The 18,231-nt window shown below is 42.6% G+C and overlaps 1 protein-coding gene across 1 annotated transcript; it reads right to left on the bottom strand.

Moving 5' to 3' along the window:
• Positions 1-443: 443 nt before the first annotated feature.
• Positions 444-17,662, bottom strand: C6 (complement component 6; the record flags this gene model as incomplete). The annotated part of the gene is made up of 10 exons (XM_009577805.1): positions 17,505-17,662; positions 16,575-16,731; positions 14,065-14,209; positions 13,273-13,414; positions 12,297-12,435; positions 10,130-10,330; positions 3,874-4,114; positions 3,040-3,162; positions 1,904-2,070; positions 444-692 (listed from the first exon to the last, which is right to left on the bottom strand). Coding segments are annotated over exons 1-10 (1,722 nt in total), but the record flags the coding sequence as incomplete, so codon positions are not given.
• Positions 17,663-18,231: the final 569 nt, after the last annotated feature.

The following is an 18,231-nucleotide window of genomic DNA, read 5'->3' as shown; positions in this document are numbered from 1 at the left end:
TGTTGTCCCTCCAACAGATATCAGGGTGGTTGAAGTCCCCCATGAGGACCAGGGCTTGTGAACATGAGGCTGCTCCTAGCTGTCTGTAGAGGGCCTCATCCGCTCGGTCTTCCTGGTTGGGTGGCCTGTAGCAGACCGCCACTGTAATGTCACCTGTCCCTGCCCTCCCTTTAACCCTGACCCAGAAGCTCTCAGTGGGCTCCTCATCCATCCCCAGGAGGAGCTCCATGCACTCCAGCTGGTCATAGAGGGCGACACCCCCTCCTCATCTCCCCTGCCTGTCCTTCCTAAAGAGCCTGTATCCCTCCATTCCAACACTGCAGTCATAGGAGCCATCCCACCACATCTCCATGATGCCAATAAGATCGTAGCCCTGCAGGCGTGCGCACGTCTCTAACTCCTCTTGTTTATTCCCCATGCTACATGCATTTGCATAGAGATACCATGACAATATCACCCCAAATACCTGATTTGTAACCTGGAGCTTGCGTCTCGCAGTTTTTGCCATAGGTGCCAGCCTGGCACAGGCAGAGGCACTCTGTCCCAGAAAGCACAGGCCTGCCGTTGTTGGGGCACGGGGCACACTGGCAAGGGTCAAACCTGCCCGCGTATTCTCTCAGGGCTCTCCACAGGTTGCGGCGTTTGGTCACAGCACATGGCACATTCTTCACCAAATCCACGATGGGTGACACCTGGTAGACAGCCATTCAGTAAGCAGTTGCGTAGACACGGCAGGGTCCTGCTGGGGGTAGCTGCAGGGTTCTAAAGCCACTAGAGCCTACATATGAAGATGTATCACACAGGAGCCAGGCGTGTTGAAAGTTATGGATGCTTTAAAGGAGTATGAGAGTGCTATAGAATCATAGAATCATAGAATCATTAACGTGGAAAAGACCTCTAAGATCATCAAGTCCAACCACCAACCCAACACCACCATGCCCACTAAACCATGTCCCTAAGCGCCTCATCTACACGTCTTTTAAATACTTCCAGGGATGGTGACTCTACCACTTCCCTGGGCAGCCTGTTCCAAGGCCTGACCACTCTTCCAGTAAAGAAGTTTTTCCTAATGTCCAGTCTAAACCTCCCTTGGAGCAACTTTAGGCCATTTCCTCTCGTCTTATCACTAGTTACTTGGCAGAAGAGACCCATGTATATCATCCTGTTTGTATTGCTTTTATTTCCCCAATTTAGGACTCTGTGAGCCAGTGGAAAACCAACCAAGTGGGATACCATGTCTAAAAATTCATGGCACCATAGGCGATGTGGGGTTTGCTTACACCCAGTTCTTGGCATGTGAGACATCCCTACACTGCCTTCAGGAGCTCAGCAGCTGCAGTGGGAGAAAGATCACCGCATGCTGCGTTCAGGCAGGCTTTGCTGTTTGCCTCCAGTGCTTTGCTGCTGCTGCTGAGCGGCTGCTGTGCCAGCTGGGGAGCCAGGCAGCTCGGTGAGGCACGCTGCATTAAATGAGCAGGACAGAGATACCAGGGGACTGCTGTTTTGTTTCAGTTTAGTTATGTGGCATACCTTGCAACATAGGCCTGACAAGGGAAAGCGCACAGGGAAAGTTGTTCCCAGCACCATGCACTGCTTTCTTGCACAGTAAATAACTCCTGCCCATGCCTGAGCTCTAGCTGGTGCCGGAGTAATTTACCTGTATTCCTCCCTCTTACTCTCACTGTCGATGGACGTTGCAAACCTGGTGGCTTATAAACCAACATGCACAAGAAGTAGTTCTAATAAATCTTGTGTATGTTTATGTTATGCCCATATGTATGTGCATTCTTATCACACACAGCATCATCCTGATTTAAAAGACAAAACACCTGCACAGCTCTCTGAAGAGCTGCTAACTGGTAAGTTCTTTACTATCTTAATGTTTTTCTTGTTCTTCTCTTACCTCAAAGTCAATCACCACTGGATTGTCCTTTGTTGATTCCAGCCAGTTGGTGAAGACTGTATGTCCTGGAAAAACCCCCTTTTTCTCCCAGGCCAGAGCTGCTGCATACTCTGACCTGCCGCCTTTTACCATGGAGACTGACCTTTCAGCTGATTCCAAAATGGAACCTGAAAGGGAATTTCATCACAGTATTGTCAGACAAAGGCCTCTACAGACAGTGGAGGTAACAACAGAGTTCTAAGAAAAAGCGTAAGAGGATATAAAAGAATGTACTAAGATTAATTTTTTGAAGCTACCCTTGGAAAAATGAAGTCTAATCTCAGAAAAACAATCCTTGCTATGACAGCAGCCTGTCATAATCTTCCAAATGAAAGTGTCTGAGACCTCAGCCATGGAGATACTCAGAACTACACAAGAAAATGCAGGGGATACAGCAGGCTCCTCTAGAAGAACACACCGCAAGGCAGGATCTTTAGTCCCAGCTGCAAACACTTGAGTAATGGAATTTGATCATAAAATGAGGACAAAAACATGGTGGAGGTGATGAAATCCCTGTTTTTAGTGATGCAGAACATGACTTTTGCCATTCTTGCAGAAAATTCGCCAACTTTCTGCAGCTTCTGAGACACATTTCTGGCATTGCTAGGGAACTCCTGCACCTAGATGTCTGCCTGGCATGAGGAAGATCGGAGGGGAAGGTCAGGGAGTGTGTTATTGCTGCCCAACTCTCTCAATGAGCCCTGACCAACCCTTAAAGAAGATCAGGGATTCAGTCATGATCACACGTTTCTAGTTTTGCCCATTTCCCAGTTCAGCATGCCTGGAGCTGGACCCAGGGCCAGGGGAATGTTTGTCAGATCCGTGACTGACTGGAAGGGCCAGTGCCACCGGATCCCCAATGATGGTGCTCCAGAGCAGAGGAAGAGCGCTCCTACATCATAATTCCTTTTGCAGCTAAGAGGATGTTTCCAGTGCTTGCTTCAGAGACAAACAGAGAAGCACTGGCTCCTCTGACAGTGGTGGAAGAGCATCTGTAATTTAACAAAGCTGGGAGGTCACCTGGGGCACCTAGCTTAGGGGAATGGTGTCTTTCAGGGTAAGTAACAGGACATGGGCACTGTTCTCATCATGGTCACCTTCATGTTTCACAGTCATCCTGTTTGTAGTGCATCTGGTACTGACTTTCTTTTTCTTCCGGAACAACACACGCCTTGTTGTTTCTGTTTGGACACACTCCTTTGATTCATCCACTGCCAGGCCTAGAAATACCACAGAGCAGCAGCTTCATCACCATAACCACGTTACATGATGGCACCATGCCCCCAGGCTCCCACATGGGGTTGAGCCATCACAGGTCTCCCTGCTTCTCACCCACCTCTGGAGACTTCACTACTGCAGGTGCCTACCTCCCCAGGTACAAACAGCATTGGACTGAGTCATGCTTACCATGCCCTTGAGGTACCCTTCCATACCCATGCAAGTTACAGCAGTGGCATTAAGGATCACAGCTTTTAACCTTACATTTCCACTTTTGTGGTATTGTCTTTTCAATTTGACAGTCTGGCAGTCATGGGAATATTTTAGAGTAAATTCTAATCAATACCAACAACTTTAATGACTGCATCCCAGTAAGTACCATTTACACCTCTCAGACCTCAGTCCCACACTGAAGTATGCTGGAACACCTTTTCCTGGTAGCACCTGATCTTGAGCTGAATGTCTTAAGAGTTTTCCCTGAACACAATGACATTTACAAAGTAAGGAACCTTCTGAACTTTTCAAATTGAGACAGTGTAGAGCAAAAATGTCTTCTTACTCTATATTTAGGCAGTGTGAGTAATTCCTGGGTCTACGCAAGTCTAAAGGGTTTTTTGCTGTTGGAGAACTTACTATGTGGTGTAAGACCTAAAAACAGTGATAAGAAAAGCTGGTAAACAAATCATGATATTTTCTTCTTAAAGATTACATACCTGAATTCTTCAGTTCCTCGGAGCTGTACTGGTAAAGAATGTCATAGGAACCACCCATCTTCCCAGATGTGTAATAATGAGTGCCAAAGTCATCAAATATTCTACTGTATAAGGCGTAGTTGTACTCCAGGGGCAGGTGGTTAAGTGCTTTTAGAAAGACGTCCGAGAGCTGCAGATCTGACTGTTTCATTGTGAAGTTTGCAACAGAAATTACTTTATGGACTCTAATAAAATTGGAATTCTAGAAATAAGAAAAAGGGGTCTTAGCACCTTCATAGGTAGTTAACTGCTGAAAGTAGAGGAACCAAGAGTATGTCCTGAGATACATTGCGAGAACTAATTAATCCTGTGTATCATGCTGCTTTAACCATGAAAAAAATAGCCCTGGAGTTTCCAAGAGCCCTGTGAGGTTTTCTTGAGGACAATGCTCATTAATCCTTTCCATTGTCAGAATATATAGCATTCCAACAAAAAATAGGACTCCCTGAGCACCTACCAAATAGAAAGCAAAAAAATTCTTACTATAATAAATACACCAGCAATTGATAAGACAACCAAAAGTTTCAGAGGAAAGGCTTCAGCTTATAAGCATCCATGGGTCATTTGAAACTAATTTGGTGAGTGCATATTTTGGATACTAACTCACCGTTATGAAGTTTCACAATTCATCAGTCTGCTAAAACTAAAACTAAACCACAGGGATAGAGACCTTATTGTGTTCAAGTGTCAGGCTGTTAATGTGAAAAGCAAAAAAAAAAAGAGAAAAAGTTCAAAAACTAAAAACATCTCTTACAGTTAGAAAAAAAATGATGTTTTTGAAACAGCTAATTCATATATTTTTGCAATGCTAGAGGCGGCTTATGTGGGAGTTTGACTAAATAGAAAGGAGAGAAATAGAAAGAAGGGATTTATAAAGTGACAAGGCGAACTGATGACACAAGGCCAAAGCAAAGAGATCAAGAGCAAAAGGAAGGACAGGAAACTGGAGCAAATGACCAACTGGCAGGAAAGATTCATTATAAAACAATTTGTTACTGCTTTATACATGGGTTCTTCCGCTGAATTTTGCTGCTGATAGTTTGGCTTCTCTTCTGTCTCCAAGGTCACTTGGCTCAGAAGATGCATCTATACAGGGAGCTGTCCCAGCCAAGACTGAGCAATGTAAAGCACGAGCTGGACCTCAGCTCTCAGTTCTGCACAGCACTGCTCATTTCAGTGCTCTCATTTGCATATTGGAAAATAAGCTAAGGATACTCAGCTTTCCGCTGCAGTGAGAATAAGAATGGAAGAAACAGCGTATGTAACAACTCCCAGATTATATTCAACTCCTAAAATACCCTGTAGTAACATCATTTTTAGGATTTTCAGGTGATTTAGGTTCTGATCCTCATTTTTCAGCTGTGCCACCTAACATTTCAGTTATGACACACAAAATTGCAGGCCACTTTGGCAAATACTGATTCTAAAATCTTGGTTGGTTTTAGTTTGCACTTGCATGCTAAATATGAATTTCTGCCTAACGTGCATCTCACATTTGCATTTTCTGCTAGTAAAAGTATTTTAAGTGCTTTTATTACTAGCAATTAAGTGCTTTTATTACTAGCAATTTACCTTACAGTTGTCAAACCCAGTGTTTTGTATGTTAAATCCCTGAGGTATGCATAATGTTGGAAACCCTCCCTTACAGAACAATCCCAGGAAATGGGTTCCAAAATCTCCAGTCATTTCTGGGCACATGTTCAATCATAGTGGTAAACCCTGGTGCCTGTAGCAAGCTTGACCTCTGAGTACCAGGTATTAATACAAAATATTTGTAGATCAGGGGTGATTATTCCCAAAGAAAGCCTGGACTAAATCAAGTGTAAGTACTCAAGTTCAGTTTTGTTATACAAACTACTTCATTGACAAAAAGCAGCCAAACACAAGCTGAGCTGGACTGATTTTGAAACCAGTAGTTTTAATTGGAAATTTTCTAACAAAGCAGGGTTGCACTCGAACATGCTGATTAAGTAATCTTTCATGCCAAATATCATAAGCAGAGTTGCCACAGAATCATGACTGTTCCTGCCTGACATGCCCAGGGATGGATATGGCTTCCTATGTTTGAGCTCTCAGTTTTTGAATTGTAGTTCAAGCAATCCAACTCAATTAACTGCTACCAGAAATACTAGGAACATGGGCTAAGGGAATGGGCACAAATTCTGATACAAAGCCTTCAGAAGTCCTTTGACGTCACAGCATGGGAATTCAGTGACAAAAAAATGAAAAAAAAAGGATATAAAAATAACATCATGGCGCAGGATGGGCAAGATTAGTAAAGTAGTTTATAATAAAATGTGTTACATAATATTCCAGTCTCACTTCAAAAATCTTTCCTTATATTTAGTACAGAGAAGAGTGAGAGGTGGTTACCTGTGCTCCCTCTACAGACCTACTAGGGCACTATTCAGTTAACAGACATTTATGTAGAAAACCACTCAAATTCTCTTCATCAATACAAAATGAGGGTGATTAGCTGAGATGCAGATCCCGGTGGAACTGCTGTTGCCTATGGATATGTAAGCTGAGTCCCACCCTAGATGGTTACCAAGATGCAAACACAAGACATCAGGGAGGTCATGAGGATGATCTTTAAGGACGCTTTCCGTAGAGCGCAAGAGCTCTCGAATCCCAGGTGTAGGAAATCAAGAAAGGAAGGCAAGAGACCAGCATGGATGAGTCAAGACTTGCTGGTCAAGCTAAAGGGCAAGAAGGAAATGCACAGGCAGTGGAAGCAGGGACAGGTATCCTGGGAAAAGTATAGGGATGTTGCCCGATTGTGTAGGGATGGGATCAGGAAGCCCAAGGCATGGCTGGAGGTGAACATGGCAAGGGATGCAAAGAATAATAATAAGGGCTTTTACAGGTATGTGAGCCAGAAAAGGAAGGTCAAAGAAAGTCTAGCCCCCCTAATGAACAAGACTGGCAAGCTGGTAACAACGGACAAGGAGAAGGTTGAGGTACTCAACAACATTTTTGCCTCTGTCTTCACTGGCAAACTTTCTTCCCACACCTCTTGAATGGATGGACCTCCAGGCAGGGACTGCGGGAGAAAAGTCTCTCCCACTGTAAGAGAAGATGAGTTTTGAGACCCCCTGAGGAACCTGAGCGTACATAACTCTATGGGACCTGACGAGATGCATCCCAGAATCCTGAGGGAATTGGCTGATGTAGTTGGCAAGACACTCTCCATAATATTTGAAAAGTCATGGCACTCAGGTAAAGTCCCTGGAGACTTGAAAAAGGGAAACTTTGCACCCATTTTTTAAAAGGATAGAAAGGAGGACCCAGGTAACTACTGACCTGTCATCCTCCCCTCTATGCCTGGGAAGATCACGGAACAGATCCTCCTAAAAGCTATGCTAAGGCTCATGGAGGACAGGGAGGTGATTTGAGACAGCCAGCATGGCTTCACCAAGGGCACCAAGGGCAAGTCCTGCCTTACCAACCTAGTGACCTTCTATAATGGAGTGACTACATCAGTGGACAGGGGAAGAGTACAGACGTCATCTATCTGGATTTCTGTAACGTCTTTGACACGGTCCCCCACAACATCCTTCTCTCTGAATTGGAGAGAGATGGGTTTGATAGATAGACTGTTGGTGGATAAGGAATTGGCTGGACCAGTAGTGTTTAAGATCTTCATTAGTGACAGAGTGGGATCGTGTGCACCCTCAGTAAATTTGCAGGTGACGCCAAGTTGAGTGGTGCAGTTGACACGTCTGAGGGACAGGATGCCATCCAGAGGGACCTACACAAGCTCAAGAAGTGGGCCCATGTGAACCTTATGAGGTTCAACAAGGCCAAGTGCAAGGTCCTGCACCTGGGTTGGGGCAATCCCTGCTATCAATAGAGGCTGAGGGATGAACGGATTGAGAGCAGCCTGGCAAAGAAGGACTTGGGGATACTGATGGATGAAAAGCTGGGCATGAGCCAGCAATGTGTGCTCACAGCCCAGAAGGCCAACCGTATCCTGGGCTGCATAAAAAGAGGCATGGTCAGCAGGTTGAGGGAGGTGATTTTACCCCTCTACTCTGCTCTGGTGAGACCCCACCTGGAGTACTGTGTCCAGCTCTGGAGTCCTCAGCACAGGAAAGACATGGACCTGTTGGAGCGGGTCCAGAGGAGGGCCACAAAAATGATCAGGGGGCTGAAGCACCTCTCCTATGAGGACAGGCTGAGAGAGTTGGGGTTGTTTAGCCTGGAGAAGAGAAGGCCTTATTGTGGCCTTTAGTACTTAAAAGTGGGCTTATAAGAAAGATGGGGACAGACTTTTTAGTAGGGCCTGCAGTGATAGGATAAGGGGTAACGGTTTTAAACTAAAAGAGGGTAGGTTCAGACTAGATATAAGGAAGAAATTTTTTATGATGAGGGTGGTGAAACACTGGCACAGGTTGCCCAGGGAGGCGGCAGATGCGCCATGCCAGGAAACATTCAAGGTCACATTCAAGGTCAGGTTGGACGGGGCCCTGAGCAACCTGATTGAGTTGAAGATGTCCCTGCTCATTGCAGGGGGGTTGGACTAGATGGACTTAAAGGTCCCTTGCAACCCAAACTATTCTATGGTTCTATATTAAAGGATCAGAAATGAAGAAAACGTACTAGAGGACTAGTTGGCTAATCTAAAAAAGTTTCTGGTAAACAAAAATAAACTTTAAAAACTTCAAGTTTTCCTATTTCTTCCATGTCAATATGGAAAAATGCATGAGCTTTCAAGTGGCTAGGGCCTTCTAGAGACCCTGCTGTGCTTATGTGAAACCCTTCTGCACACAGTTTAATATATAGGTCTGAATGTGACCTACCAAAGCCCAGGTAAGTCTCCCCTCCTTTTAGGCGATCTATATAAACTTCTATTTTCACTATTTAAGAAAGCATTGCAAATTCATTTTTAGGTCTCTCAAACGTATGTAAGTATACATCTATCTACAAACACACATAAATAAATTTTATACAGAGAGAGATAAAAACAGAGATTTCCCATATAATACAGTAGAGAAGATGAGGAAGACTCAAGTTAAAACTACTGCTATGGATCCACTAAGAAATGAATTTAACCTGTGTAATCTTTAGCCAACACCAGACTAAGTTTTTGACTATTTCAGGTGGGTTTCTGGGATTTCATGACAACAATGCTGAAAACCAACATACATCCAAAAAACCTTCCTGATGAAAGTTTCATTTAAAATAACATTTCCATAAATAGCTTTGGTCTGGGTTTAAGACAATAAGAAGCTACCATTCCACCAAAATAAACTTACCAGTTGTACAAAAGAACAGCCTGATCTGTATATAGGTATCTACATGGGAATGAAAGGCAACAGGTTTCCAGTAGCTTCAATATAGCTGAATTCAAACTAGAACTAATGGACTATTTAAGCAATCAAGTTACTTAACAATTAGGACAAGTTAGCAAGGCCTGCTAACTGGTCCTAATGATTAGGTAACTTGACTGCTTTCCTTGACAAGGAAATCTTAATATTAAGAGTGATATTTTTGTAAAAAATTAATTCTAATTGTATTAGAACTCCCGGGTTTCAACAGGCCTTAGTTTCAGTCAGTCCTATGGCAAACAATAGCCCGTCCTTATAGCCACTAAACCATAAAAGTACATAGTCTTGTATACCACAGTATTCATCTGCATTAAAGGTGCAGAATTTTACGGGAAAAAGGTTTTCTGTTCTCAGAAACTTTTCTGTGAATGTGTTATTTCTGAGATTATCTTTATGACCAAGTGCATATTGGCAGCTGTAAGAATCCAATACGCAAGTTAGTTACCAAATCAAAAACTAATGTAGATTAATTCCCAGTACATCCATATGTATAACATTCCTGGGTGCACTTCATTTCTTTTTAGAGTTGTCTGCTACTGTTAATACATGGCATTCTGCCTTCTTAATCTACAATTAGGACAGAGAAAGGACTGGTTTACCTGATCTGATAATCTCAAATCTATGTCAAATCTATGCTTTTTTAAGTGGAATAAGCTTATGATTTCTCTACTAAAAAAAGAAAAGCCTGTTGCATTACAGAAGGTACATTACAACCAGGAACATCCTGTAGTATCAAAGAAGAACTTCTTAATCCGTAATTCTCTTGATTTTCTTAAAAAATTTAATGCCAATGCCTTGATAAAGAAAGTAGCTTTTGGTAGCTCAGTTCTGAAAAGAGCAGACAGAAATTAAATGAAAGGAAGAAATTGGAGGCAACATTCAATTACCTTTTCATATGAGGCTTCAATGGCTTTCTTGAAGGAGGAAGATGATGTGACTTTAACCCGTGTCTTTCTTGAAAATAAAAATGTTATACCAGAAGATCTTCGGGCACCATGAATGGATGAACTACTTCCATGAACACTATCACTCAGGCTAGTTAAATCATTATAGAAATCTGATGTTACATCATCCTCTTCATCTATTACCTGGAGATTCAGTAAAAGCAAAATGCATTTGCCCAAATAATAATCTGAAACAGAAACCTATTAAGCAATGAATTCTTGATTTTTTTATGGAAGAAACATGCCTGATTATTTGAGACATGGCAGGAAGCTAAAAAACTGTTCTTAACAAAAAGATGAGGCTGAGAAAGGTTAATAGGCGAGATGAATACAAGATAAGAAGTAGGCTTGCTAATAGACATTTATACAAGGGGGAAAAAAAAGCATGTAACACTTTCTTCTAAAATTCCCCACCCCCATGCCCCAAAGCTTAGGAATAATTTTCAACAAGTGTTTCAACCCACTTTTCGAAGACTCTCAGACCTTCATGCAATGTCCACACTACGACTAAGTCCCAGTCCCATGGCTTCTATATTGTACAAGGCAAAGAGCTTGATGGTTTCTGTCCTTCCTTCTTAATTCTCAGGTAGAGGAATGAACAGGTTTCCAGAGGACAGTCTTAAAGTATACTTGTAGTGTTAGCACCCGTACTGCATGATGGACTAAGGATAGGTGGAGAGGAACCGGGAGCAAACCTGCCTGATCAAGTCGGTAAGCCTCAGTAGTGCTGTTGTGCAAAGCACCAAGACAATTTTAGCATCAGCTCAGAATGACTTATTTCCCAGATCTCAGGCAAATCCCTGTGACTGTTTGAAAGATTCCATTTTCTTTTCTCCTCTAGACTTGTTTATTAATAGGGCTGCTAAGGACGTTGGGAGGTGAGTTGGTCAATTCCCCCAGTCCATCTCCCTTCTCCAAGAAATCATATGCTTTTGCATGAAAACACACTGGAGGTCCAAGAAGAAAGCCTGATCCAGTGACCTTTCTATACCAAAGGCTACTCTAAATGTTAAAAGATATAGATGCACTCTCAAAGGTGAGATTCACAAACCCTTAACAGTTCTGCAAATGGACATCAGTATCTTAATAGACCACACAGCTTTAAAGAGACCTGGGCAAACCAAGGCTTGCTTTTCCCCATTGAATATTTTTGCACACAGTAATTTTTCACCATTATTGACAAAACCTACATGTTAGGGCCAATCCAATTGCCATGATTGTTTCCATGCAATGTAGTAGGGTGTCCTTTGTTCAGTAGCTCCTGTTAAAGTAATATTAAAAACTCCCAGCACTTGTGGCAAAAATCAGCAGATTTCATCCACTAGTTGAGCTTTTTTCAGGTCCTGCATTCCTTCCTTCCCAATGCAGTATCTGTTGGCTTCAGACAGGGCCTGCCGATAGGTGCACTGCCAGATATTGTGCCCTAGCCATGATATTCGAAGTATTTTCTCAATATCAGTGTCTAAAAGTCTAAAATACCAGCTCTAAAAAATCAGGGATTCCCAGATTATTGTTCATTTTGTCCTTGGCCCATCCGGCAAGACTCCTCCCCAGACTGTGTACTGCTTGTCCTCCTGCCTCCCAGACTCGGTGTCTGCCTCCTCTCCTTCCGGCTCTTCGGAGGGGCTGGGCAGGGAACAGGCAGGACTGAGGGGATGAAATGGCTCAGGGAAGAACTGTGTCCCAAGGCTGCAGGTGACTAGGAGGAAGGTGGAGTTAGGACAGCCATTGGTACAGCAGTGAAGCTGAAAAGGGCTTTGGACTTGAATGAGCCTCTGGCCAGATTATGTCAGGGTTAGGAGCAAGGCCCTTGGTACCAAGTCAGAACAGAAACATGGCCACAGCCATGAGGAAGCAGGAGAGAAGCCCAAATCAATCATGTTGACCCTGATATATGATGCAGTGAATAAACACAGATCTGAAAGGCGTGAGTAGAGCCACCCGACTGCTCAGTTAGTCCCATTTCCACACATCACCTGAAGCATGTTCAGGCCTCACGAGGTTTAGAAATCTTGTCCTAAAACACACTTACTACCTAAGAGTTGAGTGCATAACTTGGATTGTGATTATGGCAATGGTATTTCAGCTAGGAGTTGCTGCTTGAGAATACCTGAAAGCTGACAGCCTCCAGGTTCGCAGGAACACGATACGATTTCCTTGTCTCATTGCGCTTCACTGTTGTGCATTGTCCTCCATTGAATGAGTTGCCAAGGACTTCCCCTCGGCTCTCTCCTGCCAGAATGTGAAATCTAACAGAAAATTATTTCCAGAGATTAAACAACCCCAGAAACACATATAGACCTGAAACATTTAGTGGTATACAGCTGCATTGAATATTTTGTAGGTTTGAATGAAACTGTATGAGCATCTGCTTTGAAAGAAGTTCATCTACAAGAACTTCTCATTCACACTGAATTCACCTGAAAAACGCCGTAGTAGCAATCCTGTTTCCTACTTTTCAGCAGTGCCTAACCCTCTAGATAATCCCAATATCAGCTTGAGACAGTCACTCTTAAGCAGAGAAACACCTAAAAATGGCCTAGAAAAATGAACAAGCAGTTCTCCATTTCTACCACAAGTGATGTTACCAGAGTGCATTGAGTTCAAAATTCAATTAAAAAATGCAAGACTACCTGGGACAGGCATCCCACGTTTAGGTTTTACACTGCTTAAATTAGTAGCCTGGAAGAGGTGATGATTGGTATCATGTGAAATGTATCATAGACAAAGAAACATCTGTAGTGGAACATCTTCAAAATTTCTGAAGCGCTTGGCATAACTGAGCTAGAAGTTGCCTGTACGTGATGCTCTGGTTGCTGTGAGGCAGGAAGGGTCGCTCAGACAGCGTTGCTCCCTGAGAGCTCTTTATCTAGTGCACCAGCAGTGCAGAGAAGGGCTGGCAGATGCAGTGGGCAAGTCCTAGCCTGATGGTTTGGTTGTATTTTTATAATTTCTTGGTAATTTTAATTTGAGAGATTATGTGTTTTAATGGGATATTCTCACATGTTAATTGGGGATTATCTTGTTTATGTAAATTAAGGAGATAACAATCTCAAGCTTATGAAAAATAAGCAAAGCTGGCTTACCCACTGCCTATTAACTGCACACCTGGGATGCTCTCATACTTTCTGTTACACACGGTCTTTTTCCTCCCACAATTTCTTTCATCAGAGTTGTCCCCACAGTCATTTTCTCCATTACATTCCAATTTTTTTGCAATACAGCGACCTGCACCAAAGAAACAGCAGCAGCAAGAAACTTTACGCAAAAATTCACCATGTCTGAGCGCAGAAAAGAGCAGTCTGTCTTTTTCCCTAGCAAAGGTGTGAACTTGCCACAGGAATTAACAGCAAGACAGTATAATGCCTAGATTATTCCAGTAAGAAACGGATGTTTCAGTTCTGCCAGTTTTGCCTTGCTTTGAAGCTGCAAAGGCTTAATTTAAGGTTTAGCAAAAGGATATGTGGATAAGGTTATTTTAAGGCTGATCAGGTATATTTAAATTGAAGCAAGCAAGAAATACCCACAAATTTCATAAAAACAGTGCAAGTTTATGTTCAGGCAAACTCTATGGATGTGTTTGTACATGAAAGATTTGTGCAAAGAAATATTATTGGAACAGAACTATTGTCTAACTATCATGGCCATATTGACCAGGCTAGAGATTGCACCTGAATTACTTTTAGTTACAGAAGAAACTGCAAACATGAGCTGCTACTGGCACATATGAAATCCTTAAGTAGACTTTTCTCCCTGCTCCTTTTCCTTGGAATTTGTGCATGGAATATACAAGACCTGGACCATCTGGACCTTTTTTGTCTGTCTAATCTTTTGACTGTCTAATAATGCAGCAATTACACAATGAAGATTATCATTACCGCTTTCACATTGAAATTTATTCTTGCAACCAACTTCCACTATGTTGCAGAGCTTAGATGGGAAGCATGGGCGGGAATCCACCAGCGGCTCAGTACAGGCCTGACCCCCAAACTGGGATGGTCCCAGGAGTGTCCGGACACGAAACTGAAAGGCAGAAGAAATAAAACCAGCGTTGTTTGTGTGAGCTGTTTTTGTAGCTAGGTGCCCCCCAGGCAGGGCCACATGCCTCAGTGCTGCTGAAGCTTTATCAAAACCAGAGCCCTGAAGGAAATAATCAGTTATTTTTGTCCTTACATCCTACTGCACCATCATCCCAGGTAAGGCAGGCAGGGAACTGAAATCCAAGTGCCTCAAATAGCCCTGACAGAGCATACATGATTAAACACTTGACAAGCTGTGTTACATCACTGGAAGAATCAGAAGTTCAATCCCTGTATCTTCAGGTTTAAAGGTACTGTAGGAAATGGTGTGTGAACAGACTTACGGATATTTTTCCTGTTCTTTATCCTCTCTGTTGAAAGAGAAATAGTCTGACAGTAGCATGTATCCCCATCCCCAAACCAGCTGGTTTGATTCCCACAGAGGGGACCTCTTGTCTGAGGAGCATTGGATGACCAGGGAGGACAAAAATGGTTTTCCTGAAAGTTTCTGTTACTAAAGAAGACCTGGGAGAAAAATCTGGAGCTCACTCGGTTTTCTTTCCCCAAGTCAGTATCCTCCATGCAGAATAACAAAGCTGAAGGCTGCTGGACAAATCAGTTCAGATATGTTTCCCACTCCACTTCAAGGGACTGCTGGCGAGACCTGTCTGCATGTGACCGAACAGTTCCTCCTCTAAGAATTTTTCACCACTGGTAAAGCACAGTTCCTTGCAGACTTCTGTTACTTCCCTCCCTGTAGACAGACCCTGGAGTTAAACAATGCAGGAAGATGTCTAGTAAAAATCAGTGAAGAGTGACTATGAAGGGAGAGTGCAAGGAGCAACACCAGACCATCTGAAAGCTTTTGAGCTCAAGATAACCCTTCCTTGTACTCCATTTGGGATCCATAACACCCACTATATTATTTGTGTGAGCTTCCACCTCTTCATCCCTCCCCCTCACTGGGAGCTTTCTTACACTAGTCTTCACACTTACCTTGGAAGTCACATCCTCCATTCTGATGGTTGTTTATATTTATAAAGGTTACAAGCTGTGATCTTTATAGTTTGGAGGCAAAAATGGATCACAGTCCACAAAAGCACCTTTTTGCTTGAAGCAGCAAATATGTTGCATCAACATTTAAAGTTAATGAAAATGAACAACGCTTCTGTATATGGATGCGTAGGTAAGAAACTCAGACATTTAAGAGGTTATTGATTACAAAAAAATCAGTTCAATTGAGAGCAATGCCCCCTTTCAGCCTTTGCCGCTTGTTTGCTGTCTCCCACTCTCTCACTGTTTCTCCCTGCTCTGCTCTCATCCTCTCCACCCCAGTTGCAGGATGGCAACCGCACAGGGTGGTTCACATCTCATGCCTAGAACAGCTTCTTCATGTCTTCCTCATCCTGCATGGGCATCAGAAATTTATATATGTATGTAAAGATATACTTATGGTATCGGCCAGGTTTTTCAAGATTGCTGTTCAGGCATGGATTTCTGAAGGTGAGCAGGATATTCAGAGGAGAGCTGTAGGCTGTGTCTGCACAGAAACTCAGAGCTGCTATCATGGTCAGCCCCAAAGCTCAGCCCCACCAGCCACATAACTACCCGAAACAATCTGCACTCCGCTCCCCTCCACTACCTACAACCTTACATTTGCCAGAGCTTGGTTTCTTTAGGTTAAATTCACTTGAACCTGACTTTTCACCTCTTCCCTCTCTGCCATCTCACCCCTGAGTCTACCATCAGTCAACAGACACAAGCCCAAAGGGAAAAAACACCATCCTGGGGCTTTGTTCCGTGGATATTAAGTACATCCACTTGTTTTTTGTGTAGGCTATAAAGGTTGGGGGAATGGTGTTCTGGATTTCTTAACAGCAATCTCAAAATAATCCTGACTATCAGTGTAAGATACAGCCTGAGCATTTGTAGGCAGTGCTGGTTAGGATTTGCCAGTTAACTTTTTTCAACAGATTATTTGAGCCTATTATTTTCCTTGTCTTTAGAACGTACAGAATGCTATGGATAAGTTAAAGATTCTGTGACTTTCTCCTGCTTAAACAGACATGCAAACTCTACAACTTAATTTATCCTTTATGTGGAAAAATCATCTTTAATAATGACACTGGAACTTTTGAAGCAAGTTCTCATAAATGAATTTACACTACTAAATCATCCCTTTCTGTTTCGATCTGCTTATTTTAACTTGTTCTCTCTATCTTCTACTGTTATAATTCTTAACCAATTTCCCTTGTTAACCTAGACTCTCATCTTGCAGATCAATTGCCATAAAGTTTAATGTCTGAAACAAAGAGGTCTCTTAAGCATAATTTCTTGCATTTAACACATATAAAACATTTTCTACCTACTTGTTTTTTAACGCATGGGTCACATTCTGACCAAGGGCCAAAGTCTCCAAGCCGACAGTTGATAGGACATGTTTGCTGGTTACATGCACGAGATTCCTGCTTTGTGCACAGCCGGTCACAGAAGTTTTGGCTATAATATTCATCCATTCTTATTTGCCTAAAAAAATTTAACAGGTTATGCTAGGAAGGAATCATAGACGGATCGTAGATGTTCTCTAATTGTGGGTGAAGGTTGATAAAGAAAATTATTTGAGCCCAAAGAAAAAAATTGAGAGGTAATAGGTAGTTGCAGAATGTCGCTTAAAAGAAAAATCCAAATATACCTTAGGTTTACAGAGGAATTCTTTTTTATTCATGTCACTTTAAAGTGCCAGAGAATAGCTACAGAAAGAGCCAGGAGGAAAAGAGGGGATTTCTCACAAGTTTAGAGTATACCACTGAATTGCGTCTAATTTGGTGCTGCTGAATCTTTATTTGACTTCAACTGTGGTCATAAAATTAATCATACAGGGAGGAACTTTCTGTAGGCTTGCCACGCTGGAGCTCACCCCTCCCACGGCATTGCTCTGCACTGGGCAGAGCTCCCAGAGCGGGGCACCAAGCCCCGGCCCCGAGTGCTCTCAGGGGCTGGTTGCTCAATGCACGCTGCCGGCAAGGTCATCACAGGACATGGCTGTTCTCTCCTCAGTACGTGTGTTGGCAGATATAGGTTTGTTTGGAGGCACTGTAATGCTCTATATACATAATTTTGTAATTTTTAAGTCTTGCAATTAAAATATAATCTATTCATCTGGTAAACACTTGGATATGACAATTTTTCTCAGTATATTATGGAAGCTGGAGCTTCAGACACATGTCCCCCTCCCCAGAAGTGGTATTTTCTCAGGGAATAAATAGAAACTTAGAAGTAATGAGATAGCTTGGCCCTACCTGTGCCTGGTCTGTGTGCCATAATTGCAGGTTTGTGAACAGGCAGACCACGACCCCCATGGGTAACGTTCACAGTAGCACCCCCAGCTGCTCCCAATCACCAGGGTCAGCAGGATCAGGTGCATTAACATAGTCTTGTCCGCAGTGAAGGTCTCCATCTACAGCACACGGACAGGTAACAAAAGCTCAAGAAACTTACAGTTGTGCCTGTATCCTTAAAGAGACATCTCTTCTAATTTGCAAAGTCTGTAAATCTGCTTCACAAGACAAAGTTGCTAAGCAGTGTACCTAGAAAGAGGTGATAATGCATGACAGACATTTGTCAGTAATTTAATTAATACTCTAAGGACCAGAAATCACAATGACTTCTTTGGCCACTTATTTATCAGGAGTACTAATCATGACTGCGCATTATTTTTATTTAAGAAGTTGCTTATAAATAATTTTGAATGTGACAAATAAAGACGTGCTTTTGCTCTTCATTGCTTAGAAGTATTCTCGATATTTTCTAGAAATAAGAATAAAAGCATGTGACAGCCCTTCCTATAAAACATATAAAACAACAAACAGGACCTTAAGAGTAAGCAGCCCCATCTATTACCCCATAAACAATTCATTTTCATATACCTATAAACCCCCTTTGCATAAGTGAATCCTTCCTTCAGCTTCTTGTTGTTCTTAGTTTTGACTAGTCTGTCTAAACCGCAAACCATCACTATTCAAAGCT

This window comes from Fulmarus glacialis, unplaced genomic scaffold (genome assembly GCF_000690835.1).
Source record: "Fulmarus glacialis isolate BGI_N327 unplaced genomic scaffold, ASM69083v1 scaffold5245, whole genome shotgun sequence".
NCBI lineage: Eukaryota > Metazoa > Chordata > Aves > Procellariiformes > Procellariidae > Fulmarus > Fulmarus glacialis.
Note: the sequence above shows the minus strand (reverse complement) of the source record. Positions and strands in the feature narration are given on the sequence as shown.